The sequence below is a fragment of the Rhyacophila brunnea genome, unplaced genomic scaffold (genome assembly GCF_057557595.1).
Source record: "Rhyacophila brunnea isolate RB1 unplaced genomic scaffold, BYU_Rbru_1.0 scaffold_22, whole genome shotgun sequence".
Taxonomy (NCBI): Eukaryota; Metazoa; Arthropoda; class Insecta; order Trichoptera; family Rhyacophilidae; genus Rhyacophila; species Rhyacophila brunnea.
The window spans coordinates 23,744,064-23,761,175 of NW_028232882.1; the positions used below are offsets into that span (position 1 = coordinate 23,744,064).

The 17,112-nt window shown below is 32.2% G+C and overlaps 1 protein-coding gene across 4 annotated transcripts in view; it reads right to left on the bottom strand.

The window, feature by feature from the left end:
• The window catches only part of LOC147070246 (G protein-activated inward rectifier potassium channel 3-like), a 97,140-nt gene that overhangs the window by 66,834 nt on the left and 13,194 nt on the right, over positions 1 to 17,112 (bottom strand). For all 4 annotated transcript variants that reach the window (XM_085949735.1, XM_085949736.1, XM_085949733.1 and 1 more), the window contains exon 2: positions 1,627 to 2,326. In XM_085949735.1, coding sequence (XP_085805861.1) covers positions 1,627 to 2,027 — 401 coding nt within the window. In that variant the 5' untranslated portion in view covers positions 2,028 to 2,326. The remainder of the gene's footprint in view (positions 1 to 1,626; positions 2,327 to 17,112) is intronic.

Genomic DNA, 17,112 nt, shown 5'->3' on the forward strand with positions numbered 1-17,112 from the left:
CGTTGTTTCGATGAACTTGTAAAATTTCGACGGATATCCGTGGTAGCGAGGAACTAGGAGCCGAAGGGTCATTAGAGCTAAGGTAGGCTTTCATTTAGCAGTAGATTGACTCCAGCTGACGACGATTGGTGGTTGATCGTGGGGAATTTCTATTTTTGTTTGATTTTTAGGATCAAACCTAATCAAAAGTTATATGATAAAATCTCTTGAAGTCTCCACTCAAAAATTGAATTTTTAAATCTAACAAACACTATCTACACGTTGTAGTATTAGTTCAATGAAAACAAAGACGTTTGACTGCAATGACATTAATAATTAATAATATGTCATTGTTTGACTGACAATGTTTTATGTCGAATCTTAACAGTCTACCTCCATCCTTCGCCACGGGTACTATGCATGAGAATGACGTTTAAGAACATAATTTGAAGTATTTATGTTATTTTAGTGTAGTGTGACTGTTTTCTACAAATTGAAATATTTAAGAGCCTGTGTGCTTTACGCATAACGTTGAAAAGACACGTTATATCATCTTAAACACGATAACTGATTTTGCATTGACTATCTGCATAACTATACTAAATTTCGATCACACAAAATTATGGACTGTGACTTCCATCTTGGTCATAATTATTAATTAATGTATTCGTTGACAAACAAAAAACAATTGAAAACCTCTGTCTATGACGATCATTGTTATAATGTGTATGTTTTTCCATGGTGTTATTATCACTATGAAGAAAATTGGATGCTTCTACCATTAAAATACAACAATTCATTCAAACAATTTCATCTGTCATTTGGGTCGGTATGTAAAAACGAGTAGTGTTTGCTAATAATGTAAATTTATACGACATTTTGTAGAAATCAGATCTGAAATCACTGTATTTTATTTTGCTGCTTTTTGTCAACAACGCATCGTTTACATCTGCCCACGCCTTAGATTAATGAGCTCGCAGCTTGCAGCAAGGACGCTGTGCCAATTTCGGACAGTCAATATTTATTAAAACGAAGGATATTATCATTAGGTAGAAGCAAGCTTGTTGGTGTGTCGATAGAACACCATATCAGTTAAATCACGGCAGTCGCGCATACAGAAAAATGACATGGAGCCTCCTCGCGATCTCGCAAGATGGCCATTTGAAATTTAAAGATTAAAACATTAATGAGATACAACTTTTGAAAATAACATTGATTAATTGATAAAAACAGGTTTAGAATCACTGGTATAGAAGAATCAGTATCTCTTTTGAACTCCGTATTTCTAAGATATTTTTGAGTCTCGTTACTTGAGATTTTTAACCAGCTTACTTACTCCAGAGTCCAGAGTGTATGTATATTGTAATATAAATCCATAGTTTATTTTATGCCAAGATTTGCTGGGTTTAAGCAAAAAAAATATATTACGATGGACCGATCAAAATGCCAATAGTGAAAATTCCATTTGGAAAATGCACTTAAAATTTGCATTTTATTAAATAAAATTAATAATGAATTTAGGTATTTCTATACGTCCATAAGTGGGTTTTCCACCTTGTATGCCAAGGTTTGCCAAACAATTTACCCATATAATATTAAACAATATTTATTGACGGACTAAAAGATAAAATGATTTTTGGTTCTTACCTGAAGAATGGTCCTCCAGTACTCTCCTTTCCACTGCCTCTCTCATTTCTGAGAGAGAATCTCAACTGCCTGTGAAAGTTTCCCAGAAATCCATTTCCAGTCTTCCTCACACCCAAGCTCTGAGTCCTAGTAAGCCTGCCCATTCCTGGCGGCGGAGGCCTGTTAGTACTCAAACTATTGGGATCTGGATTCAAAGCGATCGTGTTGTCGTTTGGAGGAAGGTCGCAGAACGATGGACGCGTCCTCATTATCCTGGGGATGCTTCTCTCTGGCGGAGTGTCTCCCAGGAGTTTATCCCACGGCTGGGACATGCAATCGTCGCCGGGGGAATCTTTGATGGAGTCGAGAGTCAGTTCTTCTGGCTCCGACATTGTTAATTTATTTATTATTATGGTGAACATTCAGCTATTTTTATTCAACTTTTAACCGATACGTAAAACGCTTTATAATTTTAATGTTTTTATCGTGTGTATTAAATATCAATAAACATTGTTATAAAGTTTCATTCTTTTATCTCTAATATTTTATGCAAGATTATTGATAACACTTTTTATTTTAAGAAGTTTTTTCTCGATATATATTTAAAGTCTTTTACTTCTCTTGAAGGATCACAGAATGTGTAATTCATATAATAATTCATCTTTTCAGTTTATATTAAGAAATTTAAAATGTCACCGTCTCTTTTTAAATTTTTTCACCACTATAAAAAATATAAGTACACGAATGTAATTAAAGTATCACTCAAAATACATACAAACCACATTATATAATAATTACAAATACATGTTTTAGTTTACTTCGCGGTGGTCCATTTCAGTGACGTCCCTAGACAAAATGCCGCCCCTAGGCAGTGCCAAAATGCCGCCCATAGGCAGTGCCAAAATTCCGGAACATTTTTTATACAGTATCTACTTTTTATCATAATTTCATGTCTCCAATATCTAAGAAATCTGTTTTATGGATACATTACTAACAAGATATAGGTGTACAACTAAATCAAATTTAAATACCGTCTCTGCTTCAATAGACAATATTGCGAGTCTACGGTTTCTGAAAGGTACATTTAAAAATGCACCTGACAACTTTATATAAATTTTAAATTAGGTATGCACGTGTCACTGCTGTTCACCAAAAACGTGACGTCTAAGGACAACGGAAGTAAACTAGACATCGCGAATACGGCAAAAAAATAAAGTCCTGTTAAAACTTTTATAGTACCTAATTAATATATTTTGTTTCCAACCAGTGAGCTGAATTTTTGGTACTGTTCGGTTAAAGCGGATACAGCGGAAAACGCATTTTGAAAATAGCCGATAAACTGGATTATTTGTTAGGTTAACCTAACCAAACCTAACCTAACCTAACCTAACTTAACCTAACCCAACCTAACCTAACCTAAACTAACCCAAACTAACAAATAATCCAGTTTATCGGCTATTTTTAAAATGCGTTTTCCGCTGTATCCGCTTTAACCGAACAGTACCGAATTTTTTAATGAAAAGATATTGCCGTCATTACTAAGTTTAGGTAGCTTTCTATGTATACCTAATGATTCTCCTCGATTTGCCGCCCTTTGGGTAACTGCCTCCCCCAAGCGACGCTCAATCTGCCTACCCCAACGGGACGTCACTGGTCCATTTAAAACAAAAAATTAAATATTTAATTCTGTCGTTCTAATCGTATTTAATTTTAAGTATAGAAATAATTACGAATTACTTGGTTAAATGTAAAGAATTTAATCTATAAATAGAAAGAGCCGTATACGTTATTTCTGTTATGACATTTGAAATATTATTTAGTAAAAGCATGAAGCATGATTATGTTGGTAAACTCCACAAATATAAATATCGCTAAGTTTCAATTCCGATTTTCAATCCACGCAATATGGCGGTAATTTTTTATATTCATTGTGATTAGTTATGAACGGTTTTACACAAATTTTATATGATTTTTCAACTAAATAACAATGCCGTAAGTGTATTAATTGTTAGTAGCTGCTTATCAATTAGCAAATTGAAAAATAAATATCATAGCAATAGTGTGAAGTTCTTTGCAAATTAACCTGCAATGCAAAGTCACCTATAGCTAATTTAATCAGTGGATCTTTTTATTGTTTCAATTGTATACATGGCAGAATTCAGGGGACGATAAAACTAATAAATAAATATTATTTGAGGATTTTATTGAAAAATATAAAATTTTACTGAAATATATAAACTGAATTTTATGACTAAATATATGAAGTACCTAGGTATGTTACTTACTGTCTAATAGTTTACTTACTACTAATAGGGCGGCAAATCTAAGATTCTGGGCGAATTATAATTAAGAAAATGAGTATCATAAAGGTGTAACATATCAAGAAAAAAATTGTTTTATGTGCACTATAAAAGTCGCCTGCGACACAATTGTCTTATATCTCATTAAATATATATATTTTTTTATAAATTGTGCCCATATGACGTTTCAAAAATCGTTTCATATTATTATACGGAGTGTTATCCCTATAATATTTAATAAGTCATCATTTTTGTTATTTGTTTTTTTCCGACCATGTCCGATCCTGATAGGATCATATGGACCTCCACAAGGTAGAGGTTTGTATTAACAGATTTTGTTTTTTACGAGAAATGGATGTCAGCCACTTGCCCAACCTAATAGGTACATACCCTGACTCCACGCAAATAGAAAAACAATATGTGTACTTGCCAGACCCAGGATTCGAACCTGAGACCCACGGCGTGATAGTCCAACGCTTAAGCCGCGCGGCCACCGTGGGTGTCAAATGTGTCAAAACGTGGGTGTGTGGGGGTTTTGTTATAATAGGTATAATTACTTACCTATTTTGATGAGAATAAAATAATTATTTCTACTTTTTGATTGATTACTTTTTTTATTCAACGAATAATTCACAACATTTAAGAATGCAACATTCTAATTATTGAACATACATCATTTTTGAAAACACTTCTGAGAAATATATTAAAACCAATAGAAAAAATCTTTTTGAAAAAAGTAAGACGAATCGAACCTGCATCTCTCGGGTTTCGCGTCCACGCACATAGACCACTATGCTAAAGGTACCATACTTAATTAAGACAAATTTTGGCTAACGAGTCTTATAATAGATACTCTCTGGGGGTAGGTCGGCAATTTTGAGCATGCACCCGGGCGGCAACCACCCTTAACGCGGCCCTGACTCCAAACCATATTAACTCATTCTTTGTAGTGAAACAAAGTGTAAACAAAATTATGATTTTTCATGCAATATTGCTAATATTGCTATAAGTATGTACCCACTTAATAGTTTTCTTGACAATCTTGTGATTCTGTCCACGCGTGTCCGAGAAGGTACGAAAAATATACCGCTATGTCCACTTAACAGATTAACGACTTGTGTGGAGCCTATTACTTATATATGTACATGCATATTATATTATATGTATACACATTCATAATCTCTAATCTATGCTTAATATTATGCTAAAGCGTATAACAGGTATGGCGAACCTTTTTACGTACGCGTGCCAAAATTTCCCAAATAATATTTTTCGACTGTCTGAAGTGCCAAGCACTTACTTTTTCATAGCGAAAAAAAAGTTTTTTAAGAATTCCAAAAGTTTAAAAATTACAATTGAGGTCTTGATATTCTATCTTTCACCGTAATTCTACCCAAAGGCATGCATCTTTTATTTTTTGAATATTTATTTCCTTGTTTTCAAAAGTCTCAAAGAGATCGTGGAAGCATTTAAACAGCTCTTCTTTCATATTATATTCTCCATCACTGAACGGTTTTCCATGTTTAGAGACTTTGTTTGAGGCAAAATAACAAGCAGTTATTTTATTTGAATGACTGCCGATAAATAATTCCATAAAGTTCGTTGATTGAATATTTTTATTTTTAATTGCCCGATCCTAAGGACCGACTTATAAGGGGGGACATGCTCGTCGAAGGTCAAAATTGTTAAAAATGTTCAAACACGCGCGTCAATATCATTTTACTCTCTACTTCAATTATAATTTGTCAATTTATGGCTACGGCCGTATGTTGTAGCTTAACCACTGGGGAATGCCAAAAGAAATTGCGTATTTCAAAAAAACACTACCTTATTCTTAGGTCAATAATTATTATAAGGCAATCATTATTCATAAGATCTTTATCACACTTGAATGGTCTAAAACATGGCTTATAATAAGTATCTTTAGAATCATCTTCAAATGTGTTAATCTTGCCGATTTTTTGAATAATAAAATGCCTAATTCTTGTCAAATTTGGGATCACAGAGATTATCAATATAATTTTTTATCGTGAATATTTTACAAAAATTATCTCGTAATAAATTATACTAATGGTTTTATAAATGCGTTTAAAAATTAATAAATGTAAAAAATCTTAACACCACTGCACAGTTATGTACCGAAATATGACTATATTCTAAAACATTAGAGCGAGAGGTTTAAAAGAATACTATTTTATGTAACAAAAATACTTTATGCAGTCATCAAATGTTTAAAATAACTATAAAGGATAATAAGGCTTCAAAATTATATAAATAGATTATCTAAAACGTTTAAGGAGTGTCCAGGATCATGGTTTGAAAATACAATAAAAACTCAATTTTGACCTACGACGAGCACGTGGGCCGTTAAACGAAATGATTATTCTTGAAAAGGATTTGCTATTTTTTTAACAATACGATTTGTCATTTATGCATGAATTTCGTCGTACACATAATAATATGAAAAAACCGAAGAAAATACCCAATGGCTATGGCTATGGCTATGGCTATGGCTATGGCTATGGCTATGTCGTCTTTATTTTGTAATATTATAAATAAGTAATTAAGAACATTCTTATATATTTGTAAAACTTTTTTATAAAAAAAAATATTTTGTAAATAGGAATAAATGAAATAGTAATTTCTTTTCTCTTCATTCGCGTGCTATGAAAAATCATCTCGCGTGCCATAGGTTCGCCATCCCTGGCGTATAACATTAAGTCTTGTATGAATAATTTTAATAATTAGAAGCAACCGTGAATTATCAATTCTTCACAGAGCGAATCCAATTCATATTTCTAAGTGTATATTTGTTTAAACGATAAAAAAAAATCAGAAAGAACTCGGTAGATTAAATAATTTAAAAGTAAAATACTTAATTGGTTTTTTAATGTATGAATTCTACCTGTAGGAAAAGTAAGATAGTGGAAAGTTTTAAAGTTATATGATAATGTATTTGTCAGTTAGTGAAGACAGCACGTTTGAGGGAGATAAACAATTCGTAGCCTTAAGATATTGTTGAACAATAACTTCTTGTCCACGTGTTAAAACTAACTAACTAACAACCCCTCCAGTACAGCTAATCGCAATTCCGTTTCCAAATGAGGAACGCCCCGAAATTTATCATTTAATTTATGCTCCCGTGTTGTACGGATCTATCAATTTACGTAATTTGAAGCTTTTTATAATAAAAATATGTCTAAAACGATCATGAGTGATGTTAGAATTATTATTAGTAAATGTTTGGTTTATTGCGAAGAAGAAAAAGACTCGCAATCTAAAAGGAAAGCCTATACATTATTTAAAGACGCGTCTAGGCAGGTACGTCACTGAGAAGTCTTCTATATGCGACTACAGCGACTTCTTGTTATCGCCGATTTCTTGTTGTTGGATAGTAACAGTACACATTACGGCGGTAAAGCAAAGTGAGTATATATTGGAAACAATATTATGACATACAATATATGGAATAAGTAATGGTATGCGATGTCTTTTGAGATTTGTCTTGTCTTGAAAGCATATTCTTATAAAATCGTATTTTATGATTCTTTTGAGATACATTATTTTTACCATTGATATACTACTAGATGAGGAGTTCCCATACAAGTGTCATTCTAAAAATGTACCACAAAAGATATTACGAATATCGTCTTATAATGTTTCCTTGTAGGTATAATGCGTTAAGACCGTTGACATGGATTCCCGAATTTCACCCGTATTGCCCTGGCTGTAAAACTAAATTTGCGTTCTTGGAATAGTGAACCTAAGGGTGGCTGCAACGCAAAGCAGACAGAGCAAGTCGTCATGCGCTGACTATTAGTTAGAGTAAGATGCAAGCTAGATCGGGCTTACCCATAATAAACAGTAAGTTTTAACATTGGCCGAGTCGCTGAAAAACGGGCGTCATTTTAAGAAGCATATGATTCATCCAGTAGTATATCAATGATTTTTACTGAATACTCCATACCAGAATGTCAAAACAAATAAATAATGCCATTGACGATGCTGTCTTTAAATAATGTGGAACAATAGAAAATATACTAGCTACACCACATTTGCTGGAGTACGGAGCAGTACCGCCAACTACGATGTCATTAAATGGATTTACTGATCATGTGGATACTTATACTATATATCGGAATAATTAAGGCATGCGATGCATCCACAGCATCTACGCACCGCACGCCACTGGTAAGCGAATATGTTTATGTTGGGTAAACCATCTCTGATGAAGTCAATGACATTAATATGGACGAATCATCTGGGAATAAAAATGACACTCACTTTTTTGTCGGGTCTGCCGAATGGCATAATCTGTTCTAACGCCATTACAATAAAGGTGATATTGCTATAAATTTCCGACGCTTTTTGTCAGGTCTGCCGAACGGTTCGGTTCAAACGGGTTCGCTCAAATGAACATTGACACTAGAAACACTATTCTAACGCCATTACAATAAAGGTGATATTGCTATAAATTCCCGATGCGTGATATCGCATAATGGAAATTGCGTGACTTCTACCTATACATGTGCGAATGTCGCTGTGCGTGAATTTAATTGCTAGCTACTGTATTGAGTGCGTTGTCCATTAATAATGTCATTGGATGAAGTCATGTAAAGCTGATATCGAAAGGAGAATAGCATTTGCAAAAAATCCAAACTGGAATCAATTTGGAAGACCAAAATAAGTCTAGACTTGCCAGTATGACAACGGCTAGACGTACTTATTTGAAATGTCGTTATGTAGGCGAACTCCATATTCGAGACTTGTGGTCTCCTCGGCAGCGCTCGAAATAGAAAATTATACGAACCGGAGAGCTCGATAATTTTCCGAAAATATTAACATAGTTATCTAATTTTATGGATCTTTTATAAAAGAAATATAAGACATAAGTGTGTTTTTATATGGCTTATCTACCCCAGACGGTCAAATTAATTTGCCATGGACGGAGAGATAATTTTACCGATTTGCCTGCGTCGAACTCTCCATTATTACAACGTTTTTCTTAGCTCGTATTCTTATTTTTCCGGTGGTTCTTTGTCCGGTACAAATCTTGCAATCGATCTTTAACTAACTTCCCGACTAGCTAGACATCTGAAACTTTTAGAATATATCAGAACACGATGACAATGCATTTTTAATATTTTTAGTCATATTTAAGAAGAATTGAATTCATTTTAAATTAATTCTGTTTTGTATGAAAAGTTATTTCGACACCATTATTGGTTGCTAGGGATCTGGAGTCCTAGCAACTAAATTATTAATATATTATATGTGCGATGCTATGGAAATCAATATGACATGTCAAAACGACATTTCAGTATTATTTCTATCAAGTACAAATTTTTTTGTTCGTTTAAGCTAGTCAAGTCAAGTTTATATGATTCAACAGAAAATTTAAAAACGTTGTACATAAAAAGTTCTTTTTATCTTGTAATTATTTTTGTTAATATAGCCCACGGATAAGACAACAACCTCTCGTGGTATTTGATCAGGTGGAAGGTTGGACAGGACGAGAAAGAGCACAAACTAAATTATCGGATTAAATAAAAAGTACAAGCGGTTCATATTCACACTCTACGTTCTGCTGGAAGCCGAGAAGGGTTAACCCAAGCCCTGAAGAAGCATGTAATACAGTTAAAGTATTTGCGTCATTCATGAAGAATACTCTGACATACGGAATAGATGCTACTTTAAAATCTCACAGATAATATTACAATTTTTTGTATATATCTTCTATAAACAATTAATATATACACGTACAATTAGTATATAAGCAAATACAATCATAACACTGTGTAGATTGATATATGATCACAGTGTATAATTAATTGCACGTGCGGAAAGATTACAAGTTTATTCAAAAAATATATTACATACTATTGAAGAAAATTAATAATTACATTACAAAAAAATATTTATGTTTGTATAACACCATGACCCCCACATCCTAAAACGGGCCTCCAGGACAGGATCTTTGGCAGGGTCCCCTACCTATCACTAGGGTTAAAAGCAGTGTGACGCTCTACAGAAGCGTTTCCCAAATGGTGCTCCAGGTAAAATTAAGGATATTCAGTGTATTTTTTTAGCGTTTTTTTTTTAAATTTATAACGTTTTTATTAGCTCGTATTCTTGTTTGTCCGGTGGTTGTTTGTCCTGTACAAATCTTGCAATCGATTTTTAACTAACTTTCCGACTAGCTAGACATTTGAAACTTTTAGAATACATCGGAACACGATGCCAATGCATTCTTTTAATAGCAGAATTGAATTCATTTTCAGTTAATTCTGTTTTGTATCGAAAGTTATTTCAGAAAAATCCGTAAAAAGTATAAGACTATTATTGGTTGCTAAGGGGGTGGTCCTAGCAACTAAATTATTAATATATACGTGCGTTACTATGGAAATCAAAATGAAATGTGAAAATGACATTTCAGTATTCTATATTTGTTTGTTTTTTATTTACTTCATATCATGTACAAGTTTGAGCATATTGAACATATTCAACATAAAATTTAAAAACGTTGTATATAAAAAGTTCTTTTTATCTTGTAATTATTTGAATAAATCCACTTCATAATCATGGAGTTTCGACATACAATAATATCGACATACAATAATGAAATTTTTCTTCACATAACCACATATTTTTTAATGTTAACATTTTTAAAGTAAAATAGCGCCGCTGGCGTCTTTCCTACCATTTGAGAAAAATTGTGGTATGTGTTTATCTCACTTGCTAGGTCGACCCGCTACGACGCCCCCTCCCCACCCAGACCCCGGGCCAGAAGCCTAGAGCTCTGTCAGACCCCCTTTTGGGGGGCATGTAAAACACGGATTGGAATGTTACCTTTAAAATTTTAAATTACTCGAGTTTACAGTAAACTAAATGAGTTATTAAGGGGGGACATGCTCAGCGTAGGTCAAAATGGAGCTTTTGTTCTATTTCCAAAGCATGATCCTGGATCCTTGAACATGTACCGTTAAAAAAATACGGTTAGGTACATGTTAGGTACGCGTTAACATCATTTTACTCCCTACTTCAATTATAGTTTGTCAATTTATGGTTACGGCTGTATGTTGTAGCTTAACCACTGGGGAATGCCAAAAGAAATGGCGTATTTCAAAAAAACACTACCTTATTCTTAGGTCAATAATTTATATAAAGTAATCATTATTCGTAGGATGTTTATCACACTTGAATCGTCAAAGACATAGCTTATAATTAGTATCTTTAGAATTATCTTCAAATGTGTTAATCTTGCCCATTTTTTGAATAATAAAATGCCTAATTCTTGTCAAATTTGGGATCACAGAGATTATCAATATCATTTTTTATCGTAAATATTTCACTATAATAATGTCGACATAATTTATACTGATAGTTTTATAAATGCGTTTAAAAATTAATAAATGTAAAAATATTAACACCACTGCACATTTATGTACTGAAATATGACTATATTCTAAAACATTAGAGCGAGAGGTTTAAAAGAATACTATTTTATGTAATAAAAATACTTTATGCAGTCATCAAATGTTTAAAATAAATATAAAAGATAATAAGGCTTCAAAATTATATAAATAGATTATCTACAACGTTTAAGGTATGTCCAGGATCATGCTTTTAAAATAGAAAAAAAGCTCCATTTTGACCCACGCTGAGTACGTCCGCCCTTAAATAGATCACTCGAAAATCAAATCATCACTGGACAAATCTTATCATCTAGCCGTTACCCAAGATAATTATATTAAAATATCTAAAGGTGACCAAAAACTCGCTGGATAAATAAGAAAATCGACTTTAGCGGAAGTACGTAACAGATAAGAGCGGAGACAGCAAAGAGAGACCTTCACCCAGCAGTGGATCTATAATGACTAAGATAATGATGATTTCATGAGTAATAGTAGATAATTATAGTCCCCACAGCATATATTGTCACTTCGCGAACACGAATATCATTGTCACTTTCCCTCCACCGATTGTTTGACTTAACATTATTGATGGACTTAAAAATGTAGGATACTATGTTTGAAAGCACCTATAGTTCCCAACCTTTTTGTACCTTAGAGCACATTTTAAAATATTGGTAGGGCGGCGAGCACCACCTATGTTTTCAAAGCAAATTTATATTTTGATACAGGTAATAAATATTAAATAATACAAAAATAATAATTTCGTAAATAATTCGTCAAAATAAAATTGAACTCATAAAAATTCTGTAGCGTCGAATAGTGGCAGGTGCACACACATCGGTCGGCGGGGGCCATGGCGCTGGGGCTTAGGAATCCCTCTATAATATTGTGTTATTTGAGGCTGTTAATTTAAGTGAATGAGAGATACCTAGGTAATTTAACATTCATTTTGACAAGTGACACGCTATAAAAATACTAATGTAGATTTATATTTTTATACATTCCTGAATAATGAGGTAAACGAAGACATGATCAAAAAATCCTGAAATTAAAATATTATAACATTATTTTTCATGTGATGTAGATTTTCTGTAAACCTTTATTAAAAAAAGTCATGATCCCAGCGAGTCAGAATGATTTGTTTGTAAGATAAATAATATTAATAGGTCTTTTTTTAATTATAACAATATTAGCGATGTTATTTTAACAAATAATTTAACGTAAGCATTTTATTCGTAATTACTGTAAATCAGCTGAATAAACAAATTTTGCGGTTCGACCAACTTAGGTACTCTAAAAAATTCCTATACGCATCAAACGTGCAATATAGCTATAAATAAAAAAAAACTATTCTTAAAATTTTAAATTCAAATCTTGTTTATAATACCATGGTCATCATTAATGATATATAAACAAGTAATATATTATTATTGTTGAGTCTGCATAATCGTAAAATGATAATAATCAACTATTTCTATAATCAAAACCAACAACAATAAAATATTATATTAATACAAAAAATGCTTTTAACTGTTCTTAAGAATTTTCCTTATGGATTCAATTAATATGTTATGGCATTTTTTATTACTTAACCAGTGTCGCAGCCTCCGTTTTTAATCGCCTTTTATAAGCCAGTGTGGATCTTAGCCACATGTATTGAGAGATTCTTTATTACCTACTGTTCTGAATTACCAACAAAACACATAGGTACTGAAAAAAAACATGTGAATTTAAATCAGTAGAACCAGGGCTTCGAAAAGTTATTTTTTTTCGTTTCAGTTTTCGTTGCAATTCAAATAAAAATAATTACAAGATAAAAAGAACTTTTTATATACAACGTTTTTAAATTTTCTGTTGAATCATATACACTTGACTTAACTAGCTTAAACGATCAAAAAAATTGTATTTGATAGAAATAATACTGAAATGTCATTTTGACACTCATATTGATTTCCATTGTAACGCACGTATATATTAATAATTTAGTTGTTAGGAACCTAGCAACCAATAATAGTGGATTGGATTACGGATTTCTTCCGAAATAACTTTTCATACAAAACAGAATTAACTGAAAATGAATTTAATTCTACTTAAAAATGGCTAAAATATTAAAAAATGCATTGGCATCGTGTTCTGATATATTCAAAAAGTTTCAAATGTCTAGCTAGTCGGGAAGTTAGTTAAAATCGATTGCAATATTTGTACCGGACAAATAAGAATACGACATAATAATAAATAAAACGTTGTAATATATATGGGTTGTTCATAACAATTATGGATCAAGTCCAATTTACAAAAAATTGGCTAGATAAAAGAAATTTCTATATTGTGTGTTAATATCACAATCGTAGCTTAGCTCTATTTTCAACATAAATGGCAAAACTGGTATCGATAAGACATCAAATTGAATGTGAACATTGTCCATTTTGACCAAGTTTCTTCATTAGTATAAAGAGGTATTTGCTAACATTATTTTTTTTAATATTAATAAAGCCTGAATATACTCTATGTTTCGACTATTTAGTTAAATTGATCCATGTAGGTACAATCAAAATATGGTAAGTATATACAGTGAAAACATTCCTGAATTAAACAATAGAAGTTTTAACTTTAGCTCCAAATATAACAGGATCCATTTTGATAGACTTGATCCATAATTATTGTGAACCACCCATATTATATCGGTTCAGTTCCGATTTTCGGTTTTCAGTTCAGCTCCGAATGATTAATTTTTAAATGTTTTTATTTGTAAGTATTAACAATTTATTTTCTACCATAATTTATAAAATTGTATGTCACGCTCCTAAACCAATAGTTATACTGCACCACACGATCTTACACATAAATGTTTAACATAATATAGTATTATAAATTACAAGAATTATGTCGAGATGATTTATTTGCACCTTGAATTTGACACACACATTTCAAATAAAAAACAACAGCATTTATTTATATATGTGTCATATAATATATAATTATTATGCTCATCGAATTGGTGATTGAAAACTGAACGACAACTACTGAAGGAGTAAGTTGTGTTAACGTGCGCGTTTGAACATGTATCGAACCGAAAAAAGCGATATTTTTTTAATAACTTAAAATTAATATTTCAAAATATCGCTTTTTTCGGTTCGGTTCCGGTTTTCGTTCCGACAAAAATAACGGTTTTTCGGGTTTTCAGTTCAGTTCCGATTCGAACCCCTGACTAGAACACACAAACCTACGCAATTAGGGGTGGTTATTTTGTCAATCAATCTACTGTGCGGTAACTATTATAATATAATTGTACATTGAATGTACACGTATGTAATTACCAAATATATCAGTTTCAATAACAGTTTAAGGGCCCAGATGCCGTGTGATGGTCGAAAATTTGTATTTTTCTAGACTTTGCAGAAAAGATGTGTCATTGAAAATTTTCAAATAAATTTCAAACCCCAATTAAAAGTTTACTGAATATATTTTTCCATTTGTATAATGTTATATACATTTGATATATTATATTTTAATCTATAACCACAGATATATGGCTTTATTCTCAATTTTAACATGGCTCTTCTATAGCGATAATTTATTTAACATACTTAAAAAAATGTACAACCACGAGAAAAGATGTTTTAGAAACAAATACGACACCCAGCGGGACTCGAATTTGCTAACTAAACCATGTACGTCCTATCTAATAACCCCACAGAGTAGAGGTTTGTATCAACAGGTTTTTCGTTTTTTTTTACGAGAAATGGATGTCAGCCACTTGCTCAACCAATTAGGTCCATACCTTGACCATGGCCAGGAGGGGCCCAGCGAGGCGAGTCGACCAGATAAGTGAGATAAACACACATCACAAATTTGTTCTAATAGTTAAAAAAGTCACCTGCGGCGCTATTTTTTTTTCAAAAATGTTATCATTTAAAATTATGTGGTTATACGATACAATTTTTAATTCAAATGGGCGCACGTAATGAGTTAAAATATAAAAAAAAAACACTAAATATAGGCAAGTACCTACACATTAATTTTACCGCGTACACCACTTGGAAAACGCTACTGTAGAGCATCACATTGCCTTTATCCTTAGCGATAGGTAGGGGGGCCCGCTAAAGATCCTAGCCTGGGGGGCCGAGTCAGGTTGTGGGGGCCATGACCCTGACAGACACAAATTGAAAAACAATTTGTGTACTTGCCAGACCCAGGATTCGAACCTGGGACCCACGGCGTTATATTCCAACGCTTAAGCCGCGCGGCCACCGTGGGTGTTGTCCCTATATCATCATCATAATGTATTCCATCAATCGTATAACACGACAGTTTCGAATGATTGTAAAAAACATAGTTTTCTTGAAATTATCAAATATCCCTAGAATAATATTATATTATAATATACAATTTACATTCATAATATTATCTATAATTGAGGACATTTTGCTCAGTGACGTACAACTTGTTTGAGTGGTATTTTATAGTTATGCCCATGGTCGCATATTAGGTAAAACACTTGCATCTAAAACCATGAGTTTTATGTGGTTATTTCAATGGGTATTTATGACATGGTGTAAATCCATTTGGCGAACGTATCGCCCGTTAATAAATAGTATTCAAATCAAATAAACTCCGCTCTTTGGAAGCTTACATATTATCATTTATTATCCTCGACTTATGTGTGAGAATTACATTGTAATGTACCTATTGTTTACTTACAAGTCGTGGCGATTTTAATTTTTTGACTATTAATAAATCGATTGTGTATTTTCAATTACATAGATTCTCTTTGTGCGGACCGGTGCACAGTATCAGGATCTAGGGACAGCAACTTATATGAAAGTATGGTGAGGCAGGCTGGTAATCAAGTTATGGTAGCACTTCAACGTGCGTCACATTGACGTTCAGTTTGCATTGGTAAATCAACGTGGAAGGTTCACCTGAGCTAGGTAATATTCAGTACAAATGGTTGTGTGTAGTGTGTTAAATTGTAAAAACGACAGTAATGAAAAGAATAAACGCTTAGGAGCCGTGACGTATCACAAATGAATATATTTAATTAATTGTATACATGTTAAAATAATAATCTAAAATAATCTCGGCTGCATAACGCGTGCTTAAATTCGTTCCGAATTACTCTTTTTACATACCATTACACAGCAGTCGTGTTTGTATTGCTCAGGACCGCATTTAAGTGAACGCATTGATTATTAATATTATAATTGAATATAAGTAACACATTTTGATTGTATCGTATATTTGAGCATTGTTATATCATTGTATGCGTTGATACTTTGATATTATTCACTGTTAATTCTTCGTGGAATACCAGTACACAAGATTTTTAAAAATTGTGAATAACGTGATATATATTTATTTATTTATTTTGTTTACAATATTAATTGATTATGAGACGTGTTTGTGTTCAGATATTTATAATCCATATACCTACCTATAGATATGTACGTACTATATATTATATAGGTTAGGAAAGGAAAGTTGTTTATATATTATATATATTGTAGGTATATATATTATATTGTAGTATAACTTAATTAAACCCGAACTAATTACAAATTTGTAAGTTAAACTTAATTAAGGCTGAATTAATTACAGTGATGGGATATTTGCAAGAATTTAATAATGTGTTTTCTATATCTTTATGTAAACTTTATTTTTGATTAATATAATATGACATAATATATATTATAACCTTTTATAATTTTATTTACTTTAATTACTTTATTGCTATTATTATGATTACTTTATTACTTGTATTACTTTTGAAAGACATATAGAGTAAGTACCTA